Source organism: Diorhabda carinulata, chromosome 2, assembly GCF_026250575.1.
Source record: "Diorhabda carinulata isolate Delta chromosome 2, icDioCari1.1, whole genome shotgun sequence".
NCBI lineage: Eukaryota > Metazoa > Arthropoda > Insecta > Coleoptera > Chrysomelidae > Diorhabda > Diorhabda carinulata.
Genome location: NC_079461.1, coordinates 7,934,911 through 7,958,191, shown reverse-complemented (window position 1 = coordinate 7,958,191; position 23,281 = coordinate 7,934,911). Strand labels below are relative to the sequence as shown.

Sequence of the window (23,281 nt, the reverse complement as noted above, 5' to 3'; positions counted from 1 at the left end):
CAAAAATAGCAAACATAACTGGAATAAAAGTATAGGGGTCCATAACTGAAGACTCTTAAAGCTTATGCAATACATCAAGTATTTTTGAAGCAGAAATATAAGTAATTGAGAAATATATCAGGTTCAACATTTGAAGGAATTATTGAAAATAGATTATCATCTTGTTCGATAGCCAAGCAGCCATTAGAGCTTCAAACTTTAATGCCATAAGATACAAATTGTTCTGACGATACCTGGAAAAGAATAAAGTTACTCTAGAATCAAGAACACACTGGAGTGTAGGTATATCTGACAGATTTACAGAAGGCGGATAAACCCTTTGCAGGACCTCAACTCTTCTGTAGAATTGGTTACAGGGTAAATGACTATATGATACACAATAGATAGAACACTATAAAAGAAGGAAATTAGGGAAAAAATCGAATACTGGGATAATTTACAGTCTCAATGGACATCTTAAGACGCTAGGTTCAGTCATACAGATTCTGTTAAATAGAGAATTAAACCTCCATTTACATTTCCTTCAAGTCAGAGAGTCCACGAAACTCCAGAGCATTATATCTAAAGGGAGTATAACGAAGATCTTCGCCAGTTAGATCCATCCTACAGTCTGAACTATAAAAGGAGTGGAAATAATGAATCAGCTATGAACACTGAGCATCCACAGTACCGAAGCAAAAATAGGAGACAAAATAAATCCTTTGGATTGAAGTTATATATACGATATGTAATCGAGGAGAATCCATATTCGACTAAAGTTCTCAGCGAAGTATGAATGACAGTTATTAATGAGCTATAAATTTTTTTTTGTGTGGGCTTTCGCTATTCAATCCTCAAATCCAGGTAAGAAATGAAGTGAAAATATAGTGCTTTTGTGAAAATAGACGAATTAATATTTACTGATCCTCAATATAGTGTAATTTTTCGGTAAATTGGGACTGAAAAACACGACTGATTTCTTTGTAGTAGTTTTCAATAATGCTAAAGTGCTTTTAGATCAAATTGCTAAATTAATTGAATCTTGTTCTATCTTAATATCGGTTTGATAAAAGATTTATGATACTGAGTTAGTGAAAGCAGCGAACTTTTTTATATTTTAACTATATCATAGATATAATTTATATGGGGCTCTGCATAATGATGTAATAAGAGGCAACTGCTAGATACTAGTTGGACATCTACCTTGAATAGTTCATGACGGATTGCAGCCCATGACGATCACTTCATACTGTTGTAAACCGGTTAAGTTATATTTCCACCAATCCAAAGAATTATATGTTCGACATGACCATGCTTCTAGTTTTTAGTAGTCAAATTCTATTGTAGATTTTAGTTATATTTAGTATAATAAAGTGATTTTGTGTTATGATTTGATAACCGTCTTGTGATGTCTTTGTTTGTTAAAATCTCTCTATTGAATACTCTACTAAATTATTATCATCACCTTTCGTAGTTCCAGTTATTAATTGTAAATGACAACAATTGTGCTATGAAAACAAAATGGAGCCGACGCAACATTACTACAAAGATTAAAAGAAATATCTACGAATTAGTAACTAGATTGATATATTATTTCAATGGAATAAAATATTGACGTCCATTTCATTAAATTCTACAATTAAGACTATAGTTGAAATATTTCTTATCATAATTCAGATGACCCTGGACTAAAATGACTACGAATTGTAAACAAAAGAATGTTCATCAACCATATTATTATCTATCATAATATTTCATTACAGAATAATTTTGTACTAATATTAATAATCGTTCGAATTGCAAACGTGTGCTGAATGACTAGTTTATGCTGAAAGCTAAAACAGAATCTCTGTTGTTTCCATCCCACTTGCATGAGTTTGTGATCGAGGAGTCGCAGGATTCGCCGATGAATGCTAAAATTAGTTTAACGTAAATTTATGATTCAAAATGTAATTAAAATTCCAATTGAATTTCAAATGCATATTAGAAGAAATTGAAATGTTATAATTATGTTTACCTTAACTTTAATTCCGGTTCATTTATTTAGAAACTGTAATTTCAAATTTCCAATAAATTATTATTACTCATGTATCGTCAAATGAACAATTGTATAAGCTTGAGCAATGTATCAAAATATTTATTTCATTACAACTGAAATGAGAACAATTTCCAAAATATGTTAATTTAGATTTCAGATAAATCTGACATGGCCATCATAAAATTTCATATATTTAAAAGTGAACTTACTCAGAACGTTTTCTCATACGAGTACTATTTGAGTTTACTGAGACTTGGAAAATTCACCATTGTTAAAAATGGAATTTACTCGTGAACATTTTCGTGCCACGATTTTCTATGACTTCGACGTGGATTAAACCAACAGCAGTGGCGATCAACTCGCTTCGACTTTTCGTAATGAAGCCACCGTATTTTGCGGGTTTTTCGAATTTAAGCCTTACCTGGGCATTAGTTCAACTCGCATACATTCAATATTGCCTGAACATTTGGTTGTGAAAAAGATTGGTTTGCGTTGAGTACCGCATAATTTGACAATCGGCCAAAAAACGCTCGTGTCGATTGGTGCGAAGAAATGTTGAATAAACTCAATCGCGGTGCCTCAAAAGACGTCTGTCTTTTTGACAATAACGCATTTCTCTCTCTCTCTCTCTCTCTCTCTCTCTGTATCTTAAATGATAAAGCTTATTATGAATTTTCGTTATCATTCTTTCGCTATCAAGTTTAATAAATACATCACTTCAAAGAACGGATCGATGTGGGATCGGAAGATATGAACGTACATGTCCTATACGCTTTCAAGCTTTTTCCGATTTCTAGCTCCAGTTCAATAAATTCGCCACTCTCGCCAGTCTAGATTCATTTGAAATTATGAAAGGTTACGTGCGCAAAAAGTTTAGAAACTGCGGTTTAGATATGGTGGTACTTTTGTTTAGAAGAGGCATTAGATGGAAAACAGAGAAAAACACAGATTTTGGATAAATTATGGTTGGAAAAAGAGGTTCGCAGAAGAATGTTCTAGACTTTTATCTCATCTGTTGGATGACAAGTCAAAATTTTACAGCTATACAACGTAATTCCTACTCAAAAAAGTGTTTAGCTCCTATTGAATATTGTGTTTATGTGTTTACTGTATATGTAATAAGTGAGGATATTATTTGATATGTACTGTACCTACCAACATTTGATTCATTGGCAACTTCTTTCTAAATTAGGTCTTAGTAGTCACTTAGTCACTAAGTAGAATAAAAAAGGACCGCGAAAATTTGAAAAAAATTATTACAAATTTCAAGCGCCACGCGTCCTGCAGTTGTTAAACGAATAGACTGCACGATCGGAACTCGATCGATTGCATGATCGGATTCGTGTTGTAGTGAAATCAGACACATGTCAAAAAGGTGTGAACTACGATGCTTAAACTCAAGCATCATTTTCCTCTCAGAAACTCGACTGTTTGACCGTAGTCGGATCGGAAGGGTACATGATAGGTGTGTCTCGGCCTTTAGAATGGCCCGATGGTCCACCCACATTATTTAAAAAGCTTTTCTCCAAACTTTCTTGAATTAATTTTTCATGAAAGAAGATATAAATTATTTGTAATATTTCTACGATCATCACTTTATCTTGGACTCTAATGAAATAATAATATTATATTATTTCCTAAATTCACAATCAATATATTCGCCAATTTCAGTGTCACTTCATGTTGAATTATGATTAATAAAGATAAAACAAACGTTTGACAATTATTTAAAAAAGACAGGGTGAAAAATTTGACATCATATCTATAGTATAACGTTGTTTTCTTATTATCTCAACTCCACTAAGGATCTGAATTCCTCTGCAAACATTCACATATCATCCTTTCGGAAATAATCTATGTACATATTTAAATTGCATCTGCACAATAATAATTTTGAAATCAGAAATAGAACAAATAACTAAATCTCATCTATATTTAAATCAAGTTGATACAAAAAGTTGTGTACGTTTGATAATAAACTACGAATAATAAATATAAAAATATATTCATTTGGCATATAATTTCTCCTTCTAAATTTGTCATACTTTCTTCAAGATTCTCGTTTCTTACTTCATATTTATGCCTCATATTTTTTTGTAGGTCGAGAAGGTCTGGAATCGTCTGTTTTGGGTCTGGAATTCGTTGTACGACACAAGCACTTCAAAAGAGGAAACATGAAGTTGAAATGTTTGGCAACAATAGCCACACTTTATCTCGTAAGTAACGAGGAAAGCGTTGAAGGAGAGAGGCCTCAAAAAGCCTCGGTGTTAGAAAGTCGAGGGACTGCAGCTCCTTCTGGATCCAGAGCCGACAGGGTGCAAGGTGATAGGATAAAAAAAATTCCAATCATACCATGTAAACTTCTGTTCACTGAAAAAGTATACACACATTTTGCTAGCGTAAATTCACATTGTCAGTGACAGATAATGCAATAATTGATTAGTTCAGCTGAAGTGAATGTGTATTTAGTGCATCCTCAGTTAACTACAATTCAGAAAGCTGCCATTATTGCCAAATTGGAAGATGGCTAAGGACTTAAAGGGTTGATAATTATGTTATGAAATTTTTTTGTGAATACTGCCTTGATAATTAAATATTGGTGTACATGGCAACAAATGCCAATTCAATTTACACATCTAAGAACTTGCAAAAATCTGTCCCAAGACTTGTACGCTATTTCAATGAACAGAATTGTATTTTGACTTATGAATGAAGATGAAAAAAATTTGTAGTTAGGCATAAAAAACAATTCACCAGTAATTTTTAATTTATGCCTCCTAATTTTCGAAATACGGTTTTTACGAATCAGTGCGTATTGTCAAATTTTTATACAGTATCCACAATTTTCCTGTTTCATGATTTCCTGGATATGATTCCTTAAACGAAGCAAAAAGGAAGATTATCCAGTTTTTAATATATTCCATTAAATAACTCACGATAGGTGTGCACTACTCCTGCTAAAAGGCATTTGAACTCTGTAAAATTTTATTAAGATGCGTTATATTTCGATTGAATTTACCAGCTATGTATAGAAGCCCTTGTTGTAATTTAAGTAGAAAATGAAAAAAATAAATGTCATAAGTTCATTAGGAAACTCGAGAAATGTTCTTAGATGAAAATTGGGAGAGATTATGTAAGTCATAGGCACTTGATAAGGTTAAGTAGCTTCTTTAATTTCAAATAATCAGAATACGAAGAAGCTTGTATCGTGTAATAACTTTCCAAGAGTGTTTGATGTTCTTTAACATCAATATATACAATTTTTGCACCGTAGACCAAATGTAGATCCACCACAACACCACCTTGTTCAAATAGTAGTTAAAACTTTTGAGTTTCTTGAGGTTAATCACTACCAAAGCAGATTTTTCAGATACATTATATCTAAAGTGTTCTCATTTTACCCTGAAAACAAATTGCGAAATTATTAAGATTTGTTAATTTTGAAAGTAGGTATATGATTAAATCATCTAACATCTTATTTTATAGAAAACTCTTCACAAAAAGTAATAAGAATTCATTTTAAAAAGAGGCTGTCTTTACTAAACTTAAATTCTAGCATTTCAAAAAATTTTGCTACCTCTCAAATCATTCTTAGAGGCCTAAGCCTAAATCCATCAGTGACAATCAAATTAAAATTATGAATTAACTGTAGGTATGCCAACAAAGTTTTGTAAAAAATCTTTTTTGATCAATCCTGATACTGGCGTAGAATCTGTCTGTAACATTATTAAGAAGAATGAATTCCATTATCTGGAGATGATCATGACCGCAGAATGCTAAAGGTATAAGCATACCCTCATTTTAAAAGTTGGATAGTCTTTTTCTCTGAAGCCATGTAATGCTAGATGGATACGGGAACACACAACTAAAATTTCCTGTGAAAGTTATTGTTTGGACAGATATTATCGACTCTACTATTATTGGATCTTTCTTTGTAGAAGGCAATTCTAACGGACAGAAGTATTTCGATTTGTTGAGAAATCAAATAGTTCCTGTTATAAGAAATACAATTAGTAATAATTTTCTTTTCAGTATTTATGTTCGTAATTACTTAAATCGAGTTTCCTCAAGGGAGATGAATTAGGAAAAGAAGCACAGTACTGTAATGTTTTTGTATTTATCCGCAATCTTTCTATTCGTGGGGTGAATTAATAAACACCGTCTCTCAGGTTCTCAATTTATTTAAGAGCTATAAACTACACTAACTTATAATAATTCACTTAACACTATTACTTAACTAACTTGAATAATTTATTTATATTCCTCGATTTCAAAGCCTTTTCTTATTGGGACCTTGGCATTGGAACACCAAAGTAGACTAATTTTAATATATTTTTCCAGCTTTCGAATCTGACGTCAAAATTTATCTTTCTTTTAAAAACTATCAAAAAAACTAATTGTAAAACAGAAGAGACCTAAAATCAAGAATATTTAGATGCATTAATATATCATAAGGTCTAAGAGATAAGAAATTGAAGAAATTATTCGAAAGAAACAATTTAAATAAACCACTTGGTATAAAAACGAATATAAAAAAATATCAACATCAACAGATTCCGCGGTTTATAAAAAGTAAGCAAAAGGCCTTCGCTGAATTTTAGAATTTCAATACATCTTGGCAGGTCCGGCTTTAGTGCGGAGACACGTTCGTAACAATACAATACAATGAACTATTCGTCGTCTTGTGAACTGGGCAACCCTTGTAACTATTTTGGAGTTTATTTCTGTTTCAAATTTTTGAGTTCGGTAATTTCGAATGTATATGAAAATATATGTGCGAATTTCGTCAAGGATTTTTATATTTATGAATTCATGAAAGGCTGTCATTTAGTTGTATGTTTTGTATAATCCCATAATATAACTTTTAAATCTCAATTTGAATTTTTGTGACAGTTGATATGAAAATATTTTGAAAAAATAAATAAAATTGAAATGGTTTAACCGAGAAATTGTTTTTTTTATTTCACATTTCGCTATAATTTTTATCAAATCGAAAATCATTCGAATCGAATTAAAAATATTCTCTCTTGTACACCCTTATCGGCTTCCAGTCATCACCGCGAGCTATTAGAACATTCTGAGTGCACTAGCGCCCTTTATACTGTTTCCCCTCCTTTTCCGCCAGCAAAATTAATATTTTCCACGTCATGTTCAGCAGCAACGTCTGATTTTGAATTTACACGCCGATGGACAAGCACTTACCAACGTTCATTCAATTGATAAAGTCCTCTATTTGCGAAACGTGACTCATCTTAGGGAATCTTGGATAACTATGATCGATTATCGATGAGACTGTACCGGCAGTTGTATCAAACTTTGCTTGAAATATTCATTAGGGGGATTATTCTGTTCTACTCTCGAAACAAAAATCATGAGTTTTATTGCGTTTGCATGTCATGAGTTGTGATGTTTTTGTTTGGCCGGGAGTATTATAGGGATAAATGTTTATTTGTATACGCGAAAATACTACGCTTTGTGCATTACTGTTCGTTGATCTTCATCGGATGTTTAGCAAGCATCAGCAAATACTTTGTAAACGATTCAAAATTTTCATTTACCACTGCAGTTGAATTCTGATTGTTTATTTCAAATAAAAGGAAACAAATGAGGTTATTAGAACAGGATGAGAACTGCTTTTTTTAATACATGCGAAAAAATTTAGGAGAAGAATTGTCATCTTCGGAGATATCAGCACTAAAAAGTAGTGAGTAGAAGCTGGGGAAAGGAAAATCACCTCTATTTTCTCAACATTTCTGTTATATTACGAGAGCCGTTTTTTTAAACCTCCGATAGTCTATAAATAAAAGACAAGTTTTACTTGTATTACAAGTATTACCAAAAGATTAGTTTACTTACTATTACTTTTCGACATAATAACCGAAGAGATTGAGACATATCCGTGGACAAGCTTTTCAATACCCTCTTCAAAGAAAGTTGCTGCCAATGTAGCCTAACCGTTCAGTGATAATAGAGTACAAAACAGACCTTGAACTTCTGGAAATTCCATAGACAAAGCAGTAATAGTGAATCTGCGGTTTTTTTAACCACTCTCTCAACTCATTGAACCAGGTCATGTGAAACGACAGATTTGTGTCCTTGGCCTCTTTCATGATGCACATCATTACGGCCATATTTGAACTTTCGACACTATTTACGCACAACACCATCACCCACAAAGTTTTGCCCATACACACGACTCATTCTTCGATGGATTTCTGCAGCACTATGGCCTTCAGCTTGTAGAAAACACACTTGGCGGGAGCATCAATAATGGCGGACGTGTTTACGTAGCTGCAGCACAACGCCGACTGACGCCTGAATATCAACAATGGCGGAGTGTGTAGTGCGAGTGCTTCGCTGTCACTTACAGAGCATGCCCGCTTTCTCCTGTCCGCGTAGCGTCTTCACGGAGCGATCGGAAGTTGAGAATAGAATGGCCTTCGTATAAAGTTAGGGGTGAAATAAACAACAACATTCTACTTGGCAAGATTTAGTTCAATTATCTCTTTATTTAGAACCAACTCCAACTTTTAATTTTTGTTGAAACCAATAGGTTTGGAAATAAAATTGATAAAATATGTCCATCGCATTATTAGTTTCATTTAATAGTTAACTATGTATTCAAAGAGGCAAAAAGAAAAAAATGTTAGAATGAAAAATTGAATTTCAATAATTACTGGTAATAATTGCCAACAGTTAGCTGCTGGTAGCCGTTGAAGGAATAAATTCCTTATTATTCTGTTAGGTCATGATTAAGCGATAGTTTTTTCAAAGACCCCTACACTCGTGCCAGGATAGGCCCATTATGATACCACAAGAAGACCTCCATTGAACTGGTTTGTCCTCTTTCTCAAACCACCCAGAACGATCGATGAACTTACATAAATCGGTTAGAATGGCTGACTGAGCTTCGTCAAAGGTCAGAACATTCACAGAAAAAGTGTTATGCCGTATCAACTTCTCTTTTATTGTTACAACTACAGGATCATTTGAGACTAACCGAAAAACGTGTGCTTTCGATAGATTGTGTACCATAAGTATATCTACATTTTAGTCGATTGGTATTGTATGAAATCCTAATATACTAGTAAATAAATTTCACTATCCATTTTCCAAATAGTCAAATAGTAATATATATATATATATAAATATATATATATATATATATATATATATATATATATATATATATATATATATATAGAGAGAGAGAGAGAGAGAGAGAGAGAACGTTCACTAATTTATTTGTATATTGTTGGACTGTGATGGATTATTGTGGAAAACAAGCAAATGTCAACATTAATATTCATCACAATAATTATTCTATTATTGGTAATCAACCGGTTTATCATCTAATTCAATGTATTGCAGTCTGGCATGAATATTAAATGAAGGTATAAGTACATCCTGATATTTCAATCATATAGTGCTTTAGTACTAGAAACTCTCACTTGTACCAGGAAAAGATCTTTATTTACTACTAAATAAAAAAAAAATAGAAAAAATCGTTTCATATGTTTCTATATTCGAAGTCCGGAGTCTCTAAATGAATCCTAAAAATAGTCTTCAAGTTTTGCTGGTTTCAATTGTTTTTGGAAGCGCTTTTCAATTGTTGCGCTCTCCATGCTCGTCACTTAAAGCGCCTATATTTTCTGAAAAATACTTTAGGTGAAAATGTAAAAAGCGTGTTTTCAAGCACATATTACATCCCAATCTATAATATGCATTGAGCATTGCTTTGATGAGTTCAGAATATTGAAAAAATCTGTAGTTACCCAGAAAGTTTTCAGTAACTCTAACGAACGCCATCCAAGCTTCCCTTTATTTATTTAAGATGGTAATGATTGATCGTTGATCGATTTTTTGACTACGGGTCCAACAAATTCACTTTTCATTATTTCAGTGTCACTCAAAGAAGAAATTCTTCGTTTTAAAAATTTGCAACCAGCTCCATATTTGTCCACGGCTTGTACAGAACTTTTTATTAGTGATGTGCGAAAGGTGATAGTATTATCTTTTAGGTGATAAGTGAAGGTTCATTTTTATGTTATGTCTATAAATCTTAACAGTTCTTTGAGGCCATATTGCTCTTACATATTGTTCATTTCTTTCTTGGTTTTTCCACTTACATAAAAAGCAACAATATTTTGTGTCGCCAGTTTATAGCTCTGAAACCAAAGCAACAACTCCAAAATCTCCACGGATTAACGTTTCGAGTCTCCATTCCACTGACCTATATTCATGACCCAATTTTAATATCAAGCTCTCAATGTCATTCCAGCACACTAAGTTCTCCTTAGAAAACAAATCAACATATGAACTGTGACGTTCATTGGACACGGTAATTTTGACTCCCGTCTTTAGCAGTTTCCATTGCTTCGGTTTTGAACTTAACACTTCAGCTTTTTCTTTGGGCGAATCCAAATCTCTTGAGATTATTAAGCTCCAATTGGCTGATGTAATGCGATGCTTGAGTACTGACAAAAGCTGTAATTTCTGCTTGAATCTTCTTCAACAGAAGAAGGCTCAGGAACTTCTTCCGAATGAGGGATTGTTTTTGTTACAGAAGACACCTCCGCGTATTTAAACATAGGCTCTAGGATTTCCTCTAAAAGCATTTGATATTGGTCAAAATTGGTAAAAATAATACGCGACGTATCACTAGTTGACCAAAAGGCATTGTTGAGTATTGTCCATTGAACCAATTGGTCAAATATTTGGATATGAGATACCATAGATGTGTGGCACCCAATATTTACCTTGTTTTCGAATATAGAGAATCAATACATTTACGTGGTATTTTACATGATTCAGCTGTCAACTAACTTCCGAAGGTGACTGAAGTGAAGATAATTTTGAGCTACTCACGCAGCTTAACAAAAAAGTGACAATTTGTTGAAAGAAAACTATTGAAACAATTTTAGACGAGAATGACAAACTGATATTTCTCTGTTTACTTTTGAGGCGCTGCCAATAAAAAGCACAAAAGGTTTGGTTCGAATAACTTTGAGTATTTCCTATTGTTGTCATAGTTGTTAACCGATGTCTATCATTTGAATTTATGTCAATTGATATAACTTTCTCTACTCTTTCTCTACTTTATAATAAAAAACAAATTATATCGCTAGGTCAAGGGCTTCATTATTTGAAACAAATTTATTCCTATCGATTTTTCAATATTTATGAGTTTTGCTTCAATATTAGCCTAACTTGGTGGCCCACGATGATTTAGCTGCTACAGAACTTCGGGAAAATAGAATGAGTTATGCGGGAGGAAAACTGAAAGGAATAACGAGTAGATGAAGTAGATCTGGGTAAAAGTAGAGTTTGAGTTTATATCATTAAAATATGATAAGACAAAAATCTGTTCATGTTTCTCAAATAAACAGACAATAGCAGTTTTTTCTAAATAGAGTAACTGAAAGAACCGAATAAGTGGAATTGACATAACAAGTTATGGAGACGTAGAAGACTAGGTATCTAGTATCTAGCATAAGTATCTACAGCAAATAAATTCGCGGAATATCCTCAGAACGTTATAAGGCGAAACAAACACCTAAGACGATAATCAAAGACACGAATTTACAAAGCGACAATCAGACCTATAATGACATATACATAAGAAACAAGACCAGAAACATCAAAAATGAAACAACTCTTGGAGACCACAGAAATGAAAATTCTCAGGCGGATCTCGGAAAAACACCACTAGACCGAGAAATAATCGAACATCAGACGATTATGTGCGTAAATAACATTAACGAATGGGTGTTACGGCATAAAAAATATATTAAATAAATCTCCAATTGGAACAAAGAGTAGAGGTTGACCACGAAAGACTTGGAGTGACAATCTAGAGCCCGGATGAGGAAAGATATACCATTTTCTGTTTTGAAGACGAAAATACCTACTCATATATATAAAAATTCGAATTATGCCATAAAAAAATTGTTCGCATGTTATTCTTTCATGTTTATTATACCTTGGCCTTCAAATTTGACGTAAAATATTATAGTGTAACTCAAAGTCTTACAGCTTTCAACGGAAATGTGAAAATCCAACTTACAATCATGACAAGTTTGTAATGAGAATACAAGTTGAACTATAATTTTCATAAGTATATCACGAGAAACGAGAAATATTCAAAAATGCAATGTAAAGGCTCTTTCAATTTTTATCAGATTGCATTCTACACAATTGAATGGATCGTGTTAACAATCGGAAACAATATCTGAGGCTCGTGAAATGCAAGTTCACATTCTAACAGTATTGAAGTGACTGATTTATCTACCAAACCTTGAAAATTGTTATTGTAGAGCACTTGCTTCTTAAGTTTGCTAAATTTATCAATAAATACCAGTGACGGAGTATCTGATTTATATCCTAGTCTAATTATAATTCGAAAAATTGGTAATCCTTTGTCACGTGCTTTGTTATACATCTCTCAGTTACAGCATGATTATAACAATTATTGTATTTTCTCTGGCGATTATGATAAAAAGTTAAATTCATTATAATGATACACCCATTTTCGCCACATTGCAGGATGTACTCATGCCACCATTCAAATCTGTTCTTTTAACTCTAAATGCAGGCAGCATTTGTTGTTTTTGAATAAATTGTGCAATTTTAGGAAGGAAGTTTCGCCGTTATATCTTCTCGTCCTAGATTTCCTGTTGAAGCTCAATTTGTGCATTTATTTGCGCAAGGTTCCATAATGTATATTGAGTGTTACCTGTTCCTGTCTCAACATATTCTCATTAAATCTATCCAATGAAATACGTTTTCAACCACGACAGTGTGTCTATGATACCTAAATGTCACCACAATGTTCTTGTTAACATACAATTCTATATATAGTGGATGATGATATTCCCGTCATACTTTCACAAATATAATAATACCAGTTGATCATATCAACAAAAAAAACAGCACTAATCTCTCGTAATTAATAACATACATCAATATTTGCGATACCTCCGTCTCTGATTATATGTTCATAATATATGTAAATATTATTTCTTATTAATTTCATTCCAAGTGTGTAAGACTTTGTTTTGTTGTAAATACTAAACACATGCAAAAAAGACGAAAAAGAAAGTTTCAAGAGACAAAATAACGATTAGGAAATTATTTTTCATTCTTAAAAAATATGTTTAGCTTATCAATTTTCCTTCTTTTCTATCCTTTTCTGTATATAAAAATCATCAAGGTTCCTCCGATTTTTCTAAGACATCTTGATTCTTCATCACATACCTGTTCTGATCCACTTCCATCCATAATGCAAAAGAATAAATTTAACACCTGAAAAAGAAAGAGAAATAAATATTTCCGTCTCCATTGTTCAGTTTTAAAGCGTTTAACATAAGCTAAGCTGCTCTCTCAATCCTCAGTGACAGTATAGCTTGAACGTATTTCGACAGTTGATGAAAATTTAATAGGGATGACGTTTTAAATCTACAAAGGAATTAATCTTAATTCGAGTTAAGCCTTCCATGACCGAAATTGAGACGTTGCTTGAAAATTATCAGTCCCGGATAAAGGCTAGACTTGCCACAAAAGAATATATTTTCTCACCTCCTTTATACAATCAAGCGCAGGTTCTCAATTACACAGTTTATATGAGGGTTGCCTGAAAAATTGGCAAATATATTCGCACCTTCTCATTAAAATTTCAGTCATTATAAACGCTTAGTTTTTCTTTGGCGTCGTTAATAAGAGAGCGTACGCATATTAAAAAGGAGTTATACTCTGTGTACGGAATCTCTTCACATTTTATAGACTATAAAATTTTAGGCATCTAAATTCAAACATGGTCGTATCAGCTTGACTGATGAGGAGCGTTCGGCAGATAGAGGAGGCCATAAGCTATATCGAACGAATACATTCATCATATACTGACTGAAGACTTATGTAGGCGTAAGTTGTCCGCATGTTGGGTGTCGCATTTGCTCACTTCGGACCAAAAGCGCATTGCAATGTCCAGGTCTTATTGACGCAGTTCAAACAACATTAGTCGAATCATTTTGCGTCGATTCATAAGTCTAGATGAAACTATACTCCTTAAATAAAAAAATACAGTTGATTTGAAAAGTCCAACCTGCTCCTAAAAAGCCGAAGACGGTTAGTAGACCGGAAAAATGATGGCTACCGTTTTTCGAATGTTAAGGTATCGTGTTCATCGACTATCTTAAGTAGGAAAGTGTCACGCATCATTGCTTGATTAGATAAGAGAGAAATGGCAAAAAGCGACCGCATTTGATGAAAAAGACAGTGCTTTTTATTAATTGGTTGACTACCCACCTTATTCACCAGGTTTGGCACCCAGCATGTTATTTGCTATGAAGTTGCAGAAGAAAGATTTTGATCAGACGAGGATATTACCACATACTTATTTTGAAGACAAAAATGGTAACTGCTGGAAGGGTTAAACAGGTTAGGGCATCACTGGGAAGAAATAGTATATAGATTTGAGACCACGTTGAAAAATAGAACTAATCATGGAAAAATAAAAATTAAAATAGTTCTTGTTTCTTAGGTAACCTTCTCACAATTTCACCAAAATTTATGATATATACACTCCTGAACAACAAAATTCATTTAGGTGACACCCCTGGAATCGCAAGTAACTGACAAGAAAACTGAAATCGAATTTGAATTTTTCTTGATGAAAATTTTAAGCCAATAGCACTAGCTTCAAAATGATATAAAATGTTGTAATGTTTTTCCTCTCCCAGTCCAACAAGTTGTAATAGGTAACTATCCTTTTCATGCTTGTTTGAAATACTGCTGATTAGGGGTAACTGACCCTTATACTATGTTATCTACCTTATCAACTACTATCAATTAGCCATCAAAAGTCAACCGATACATATCTCCGTGAACAACCAACAGAATTCTATTATCTTTGCGCCAGCTTCTGACTACAAATTAACTACAGCCTACCGAGCTATCTATGATTTGCCTGAGAATACATTAATTGGACTGACATTCTTTCAACAGACGAAAACAGAGTGTGCTTGCATGGTTGCGATACAAAAGGACTAATCTACAGAAGACCTGGAGAAAGATTTGTACAGTGTGGCTTTGGGAGGAGGTTCTTGTTTGGTTTGGGTAGACATTTCAATGGAAGCTAAAACCGCGTTTTTTTTATCGAAACGATATAAAGAAGAAATTTCAGAGGATCACAGCCACGAAATCGGACCGCAAAACGGCGCTCACTATAGAATGGGATAGAAAACGATCGAGTAAAGAAACTTATTTGTTCCATAAAAAAGCTCTTATTAGGCCCAAGAGTTAGTTTAATATCTTATAAATTATCATTTTGTCAAATTTAATCTTATATCTTCGTTTGATGTTTATTTTCTTTAGCAAAAAATTAACTCAATAACAACATAAACTACTCGATATAAAGCTAAGACTAATGGCCTGAAGGTGCTAAAATCATGAGAAGACTGAAAGAATGGAAGATACAGATTTTTTGCTGGACAGTTTTGACCGTCCACCGTGCGGCATGAGTCGATTTTTTTGCTTACGGATTTAATATTATACATATAAGATTTTTTGTCTCAATGAACAAAAAACTCTAAAGAACCTACTGGTAGTGTCTGCTGTTATAGGTCTGTTCTTAAATAATTACTCCAGACCGTCACATTAGAGTAACTTTATATTTACCAACGTTTATTCAATTTTAATGATTCATTTAAACATATCTTGTACTATTGCTGATATTTCTGTCTCAAAATAAGATGACCACTTCCATATTTCACACCTACATACAAGTGAAGCAATTGAAACATTCTTCGTTAGAACACTTTTTCGTCATATTTTACAATAGGATATTCCTAGACATTGAAGGACAGAAAATTTGATTGTACTATTTTTGCGATAGAATATTTGTTATTCTTTTTATTCCGAAAACCTGTCCAAATTCTTTGTACTTCCTCCTATTAAATCTATTCACTCTGCTGAATTGTTTGCCATTAACGAATTTCAGAAAATTAGATTCTTATAATAACAGGTTACCAAAGTTCACTAACGGCAATCTGTGAAATATATCCTATTGTCATTCATATTTAAAAGGAGCTACTCACTTACAGGAACAATAAGATACATGTTAATTTCATGTGTGTTTCATCCCATACCGGAATACAGGGAAATGAAAGAGTAGATGGATTAGCAAAAAATGCATACAACAACGAGCAATCAGTAAAAATAAATATATTGTACATACCGATTTCAAAGCATTTGTTAAGAAGGAAATCCGATCGCAAAGTCAATCAATCACAACATTCACTGGAAAAGCTACGTCAAGGAGACAGTGCAGTATCAAAAATGTTATTTTTTTTGCCAGTGATTCATAGTTTTGTTCTTATTAAGCTTCCACTGTTGCACCATTATCGCTTTGAAATATATAGAAAATTTTATCTCAGTTTGTTTCTCAACCTAATACAAATTTGTTAATGGACTTTTTCTAATTCAATACTTGCTCGCACAAATCCATAACAAATCTCAATTTTGTTAACTTTTTTTAGGACGAAAAACGTTTTTCTCAGTAACCTGTAACTACCGTATTTGTCCTGTAGCCTTGAAACAAAGCCACTTTCCAGCCGTATACGAACCGACGGATACAAATTTCAAAGAAATAAATCTTGGATCCAAGTCAACATATTATTGTTTCTTTGTGTTTTAACAAACTTCGTTTATTTGCTTTTGCTTTCACCGTTGACAAAAGTCAAAGAAGTCGGTTTATTTTCCATTTGTTTGTCTCTCGGCCTTCCAATATTGTTCTACTTTGGATGGATTTTTTTGATTGATCAAGAGAGGATTCATTACAAATTTATGAAGTTGTCTTTGAGTGAAGGACAAGAGTTGAAAGGCCAATGCATGATATAACAAACGCATTACTTTATTTATTTGTATTGAATACTGATACCATAAAATTATTGAAAACATTTCGCTGAGAAGTTCACGGTGTACTGAAATTACTTTTCCAATAAATTCGATTTTGTTTATCAATACTTCTAATAAATTGATAAGGAGTGGTGATATTGGCAATGACAATGATTATCTACCTATACAAAAAAACTTCCGGGATTTTACATATAGATAGAGCGAATTAAACTGAAAAATGATATTGAATCCGCACAATTCGCTTCATGTATTGACTTTCAAGAGTTATGAGCTTCCAAAAAGCATACTAACTTGGTATATACCCTATCTGTTACATATAAAATCACATTTATACATCATATCTTTAATCTTTCTTGAGATCTTATCAAAACACAATTTTTTTCTGTCAAAGTGAACAAAATAAATCAATAATGAACAAAAATTTAGTGTATTTCATTTCTGGTATATCTATTAAGCATCATTAAATCTTTATAAATTGCATCCACCAAAGATCCCTTTCCATTTTAAAGGTCCCCTCTTGCAATTTCTGCCAATATTATGTAATATTCAATGTACACATTTTGGTAATTATATTTCGAATATTATCATTACTTTATTCCATCAGAAAATATAATGTTTAATTTATTATTTACGCTGTAGCAGTTGATTTAGAGAAACCCTTTACAGTATTAACAAAGAAAAAATAAGGAATATGAAAGTTGTTAAGCAATTGATAAACATAAATTGAAACAGAAAATATCAATGTGCAAAATTAAGATACTGAGATAAATAATGGGAAGAAAAAGACTACTTAAAATAAGGGACTTCATAATAAAATGCAAAAACCGAACCGTAATTGTTGAGATAGTTTATACACATGGTGAAAATGGGAAGACATAACAGTTAAAATATGAAAATAGGCAGATGCAGAAGGAAATCGGTCACAGAAATATCAAACAATCTGAAAGAAAGAGGACTAAAGTAGAGATGACCTGAACAGGATAGAGTCAAATATAAGAAATAGCAAATTCACACTTTTAAAACAACAAGGAGGTAAATAAGTGAGAAAAAAGACAAAAAATTCTTTGGCTTTGATTTGATTGGTGGTTAGACATTACAAAAGAACCAAAACAACAAGATATATCCTTATCCTCTCAAAAATTGCCTATATGTCATTGATAACTGAAATTAAATGTTGTATCGCCAATCTTTTTACCACACATAACATCAAAGATATTTGTATCTCCCGCTTTCTTGCTGCTAATAATTTATCATGTAATTGTACAAAACCTATTATCGCACCCTAAAACTTTGGATTACTTGATATATATTCTACCACATACCAAATCCATGTGATCATAACTGAGTAGAGGAATCATTAAAAGAATAATTTTGATAAGCTCTATTCCTGAATATCTGTGTTCGAAAAGGCTTGGCATCTAATATTAACACAAAAAAATTCAGTGGTAAAATGAGAATTCAGGTCAAACCATTAAACGTTTCCGCAAGACAGTATTCTTAGGCTATTTCAAAATTATAAGACCGTACAAAAGTCATAGTTGCTGTAGACAAATTAGAAGCTACTATACAAAAAACTACACACAACCTACAAAATGCGATTGATAAGATAAAATGCTGGTCTGACAAAGGTTTAGGATTGAATGAAAATAATTTATAATGTGGAAAATTGCTGGTGCTCTTTTATACATTCGAAATGAAGATTCACATAGAGAACTCTACAACGATTCTTTTTCTTTTGTAATTATTAAAAATCACCAAAAGAAACGAGAGAAGGGTTCACAAATTTTTCAACCTTGTGAGTGATCCTGCTTCTTGACCACCAACTCCAGATAAGAAGGCTCAAAAGATCCAAATTATTTGATACTGTATGACAGAGAAGTTAGAACAAAGCACAGTGTTATTTGAAAGAATACATGTAAACAAAAAAGGAATAAACTTTTTTAAACTTGAGTTGAAGCAAAAATGCTGATTACTCTTTTTGTATCAGATGCATTCTCACTGTTATAAAAAACATGCTCTTTCCATTATAATGTTTAATATGAAATTCATTTATTGGATTTTTTCAGATATATCAGTAGTCAATCACTTCCGAAAAAATCAAACGCGAAATTTCGGAACGAAATTGTCGAAAACCATTTAGATAAGATAATTCAATAACTTAAATGCTTTCTATACATTTCCAGTCAATATTACGGAAGGGAATATGTCGATGTTCGTGGTTCAGATTAAGATTGTATAGAAATCTTTCTTGATATGAGACTTATGAGAGTAAACTTATTCGGATCTCTAAAATTTTCGGAGATCCTCGTCGATTCAATCAAAGTTGATTTTTAAAAGCTATTTTATATCTTATCGGCTTATTTGCCAACTCAGAAGAATGTGACGCTTGGGGTTGTGAGATGGAATTTTTTATCAAAAATAATAGTGGTAATCGATTGAATTTTCCCAATTTTTATTTTTTATATAAGTAGAAATGCGATTTTTTATTGTTGGAAGATTGAGTTTCGTTAGCTCGCCTTAAGAGCGTATTTTAATTATTTTTTCTCATGATAGTGACATTGATTAAATCAAATATTCACTCATACAAAGTTAAATCCTTTATGGAAACATCATGAGGATTTCTTCAATCCTGAGCTCTTTCGGCTTGTGCCGTCTTGGTACTTGTATCGTGTGTCTCGGCAGCCTACACGACGATGCTCATCTCCAGAGGCCCAACACTTAGTTGGATGCCTAGGGTAGCCGTTACTGTTAACCTGTTGCCTCTCCTCAGTACCAGACCTATTTGCTTTTCTACAGACGCCATAATCGTTTTTGGAAACTCCTCTTCTTCCACATCAGGAAAGCTTACGTTAGTCTAGAGGATCTCAAAAATTCATTTTTTCGTTTTGTTTCCAGGAATTAAATCACAGAAGAAGTATATGTTCCAAAATGAAACAATTATTTTGTGTAGAATGATTATCAACTTTTATATTTAGCTTCATTTTTGGCTTGACTTCAATAAAAAAATCACGAAAATAAGTATTGAAAGTAATCCTCTTGTAGTTTGAAAGGAGTATGTACAATAGAATTAAATCAGGAATTAAATTACAGAAAAAGTATATATTCCAAAATGAAACAATTATTTTGTGTAGAATAATAATCAACTTTTATATTTAGCTTCTAATGAAGCTGGACTTCCTTCATTATTGGCTTTACTTTAATAAAAAAATCACGAAAATAAGTATTGAAAGTAATCCTATTGTAGTTTGAAAGGAGTATGTACAATAGAATTATTACTATTCACCTAATTAAACAAAAAAGGGTGATTTCACAGTCACACAGATGTAGATGGGAATAGAAAGAAAAATATTGGACTTTATTGGAAAGGAAATTTTATGACAATAATGTTTGAATGATTGGGGCCATGTGAACTTTCTAGACCACATGCGACCGTTTTTCTCAAACATTTATTCAATGTTAATTCCCAGATGTTTAATTTCCTCTGGTTCATCGACGTAGAGCAATGTTAGCAAGATTAATGTTTGCTAATTGAGGCAGGGACACTTTTTATGCATATTGTTACGAATAAGCTCGCGAAATGGGTCCTTAAGCCGGTCTTGTACGGCTATTATGGAATTCTAAAATTCAGCGAAAACGGCAACCTTTGATGTACGATTGAAATACCAGAAATTCTAAAATTCGGTGGACCTTTAATGTTTGCTTTTTATATTACTTCTTATCCTATTGGTCTATTTACATTAGATGACATACTCTGAATTCGTTTTCTCTTTGTTTTTATATAACTTTATATAACAAGTGGTTTATTTACATTGTTTTTTTCGAATAATTTCTAGGAAGGTCCATTCATTTATTTGTTTGGTTTCTTTAGTTTCTAGAAATTTTTAGAATTCTTTTGAGATTTATAAGGAGTTCTGTAGCGCAAATTTGTTGAGTTTATAATAAATAGTCATAGTAAACAGACCGAAATTGAAAGAAATCGAATAATTGAAGTAAATTATTTAAGTTAGTTAAGTGATAGTGATAAATGAATTATCGTAAGTTAGTGTAGTGTATAGTGTAAATAAATTAATAACATAATAGACATTGCCTGTTTATTCACCCCACGAATAGAAATCGTTTATGTAAATGAGAAAAACATTACAATATAACATTCACCTTTGACAGTATTATTCTGACCATCATCGTGCTGAAAGACATGGACCAATGACTCCACCAGCCCATATAGCACAACAAATAGAAATTTTTAGTGGATTTATTGATATTTGTGCTTCCACTCATTCCTCGAATTTACGGAATATACGATGGTATTAGTTATTAAATCTTGGAATATTATAACGTATAACTTTAGTTGCTGTTAGTGATGAGTAATTGATTGTGATCTTCCCCAAAACTTACCTGTACAGTGATTACCGCTTTTTCAGAGGGCACTATTCGACATCTCACGGGATGCACAGTAAGAGTTAACATGTTATGTTTTAAGCGAAGAATATGTCTGCTATAAAATGTGCCCTGGTGTAAGTCAATATATAATGTAATTTTATGAAATTCCCATTTAAACAGAAGGTTACTATCAATTGTCAATTGATTTGTCAAATAAAGCAGATTTGACAACTCAAATTTGTCGTCTATAAATTCATTAAAAATACACAGTACCTATAAACACTCAGAATTCACTCTGTGTTGTTTCAGGATAATCCTTTACTTTTGCAAGATGACGTAATTTAAAGTTCATAATAGGTCCTAGGAATAAATGACGCAATCTACTCCATGCATTCCATTTTAGATTAGTTATTTGAAACTTTTATTGGTATCAGAATCAAGAATAGAAAATTCGAAACAACTGACTTCCAACTATCCTATCTTCTTCCAGCTATTTATATTCACTCAACGCTACTTCCATTAGAGAATTATTAAAAAGCCCCTTTTTCTTATTTCCGGCTCTTCAGGTAGCGACTTAATTAACAAAAAAACCAAGTATGGGAGATAAAGCTTATTATAATAAATTGAAGCGTTCGTAGGGTAATTCCAGCATAGTTTACTACGGTAGGAATTCTTCATTAGGATAATGTACGAACTTAATATAAAAGTCCAAAAGAAGTTCATAATTTAGAAGCTTCATATATTTTGTTATGTAGAGTTTGTTAATATTTTATTTCTTATATACAGTTAAAGAGACAAAAAATTCTATATTGAGCATTCTTAAAAGATATTTATGGAAGGCAGAAAGATGAATAATTGTCATGATTCGGTATTATGCCGGTGCATTAATAACATGAAAGATTCCTACCACATTCCCTTCCAATAAAGGCTCAACAAGGAGCGTGATATTCATCAAAAGCATAGACAAGTGATGACAGTTCTAACTCTTGTCAACTAATTAAGGAAGTTACTATATTTTTTCAAAAAAGCAATAATATAACCAACTTTTCCAACTGATATCTCTAAAATGCTCATATTTTGAGAAAAGCATTCTGCTAATATAGGCGCTCTATGGAGAGCGAACTTCAAGTTCTGTTCCAAAGAAAAAAAGGTGCCAAATAAGTTGAAATGTGTCTACCATGATGACCTATGCTTACAATTACTATGAGCGATTCAAAACTGGAAATAAGAAAGCTTAGAATGAAGCAGATTGAAGAGATTATGTATTTCAAAAACAGACGGAAATGAGCATACACAACACAACTTGTTGGTTGGAACAGGTCTACTGACTATCTAACTATCTTAGTGAAGAGTTCAATATTTAGTAAGAATCCATCAATGAACAGAAAAATATGTTCCAACTGGCTTCGCATTAAAAGATCGTGGTGATTGTTTTCTTCTAGGTAAAGAGGAAAATGGACCAACCGCTTTATTCTTCTTAATGTTATAAACACTTCCTGATTATCCATATTAACCGTACTTAACCAGTTTTCGCACGACTTATAGCTCTTCTAGAAAATGTGAATGAGCTAAAAGAGAAACGTTCAAGCAACATTCCTGACATTAAGAAGATCACAATATAACATTCCAGCAATGTTTCTACTGATGAAATTAATTTTGGAGTATTTCATTGCTTGCCAACGGCAGTTCTTTGATGGAGAATTATATAAATTTCATGTAATCTCATATTCTATTTTTATAAAATGAGTCACTAAAGATTTTCTATCAATCCTCGTATATATATATACACCTACTGTTGCTCAGAAACTAATAAAATTGTATACACAATCTCTATTGTGTCGTTGATGATCGATTTTGTTGAACACAATGCACTTATTTCGATTGAAATTCTTGAAACAATCAATAATATTTGATCTGATATGAATGGAACAATTATATGGCCAACAATGGTCAGCAACTACGAAGCAGAAT

The 23,281-nt window shown here is 32.5% G+C and overlaps 1 protein-coding gene across 1 annotated transcript in view; it reads left to right on the top strand.

The window, feature by feature from the left end:
- Positions 1 to 23,281, top strand: part of LOC130890767 (uncharacterized) — a 661,979-nt gene that overhangs the window by 619,358 nt on the left and 19,340 nt on the right. The window contains exon 5 of the mRNA XM_057795070.1: positions 4,118 to 4,339. Coding sequence (XP_057651053.1) covers positions 4,118 to 4,339 — 222 coding nt within the window. The remainder of the gene's footprint in view (positions 1 to 4,117; positions 4,340 to 23,281) is intronic.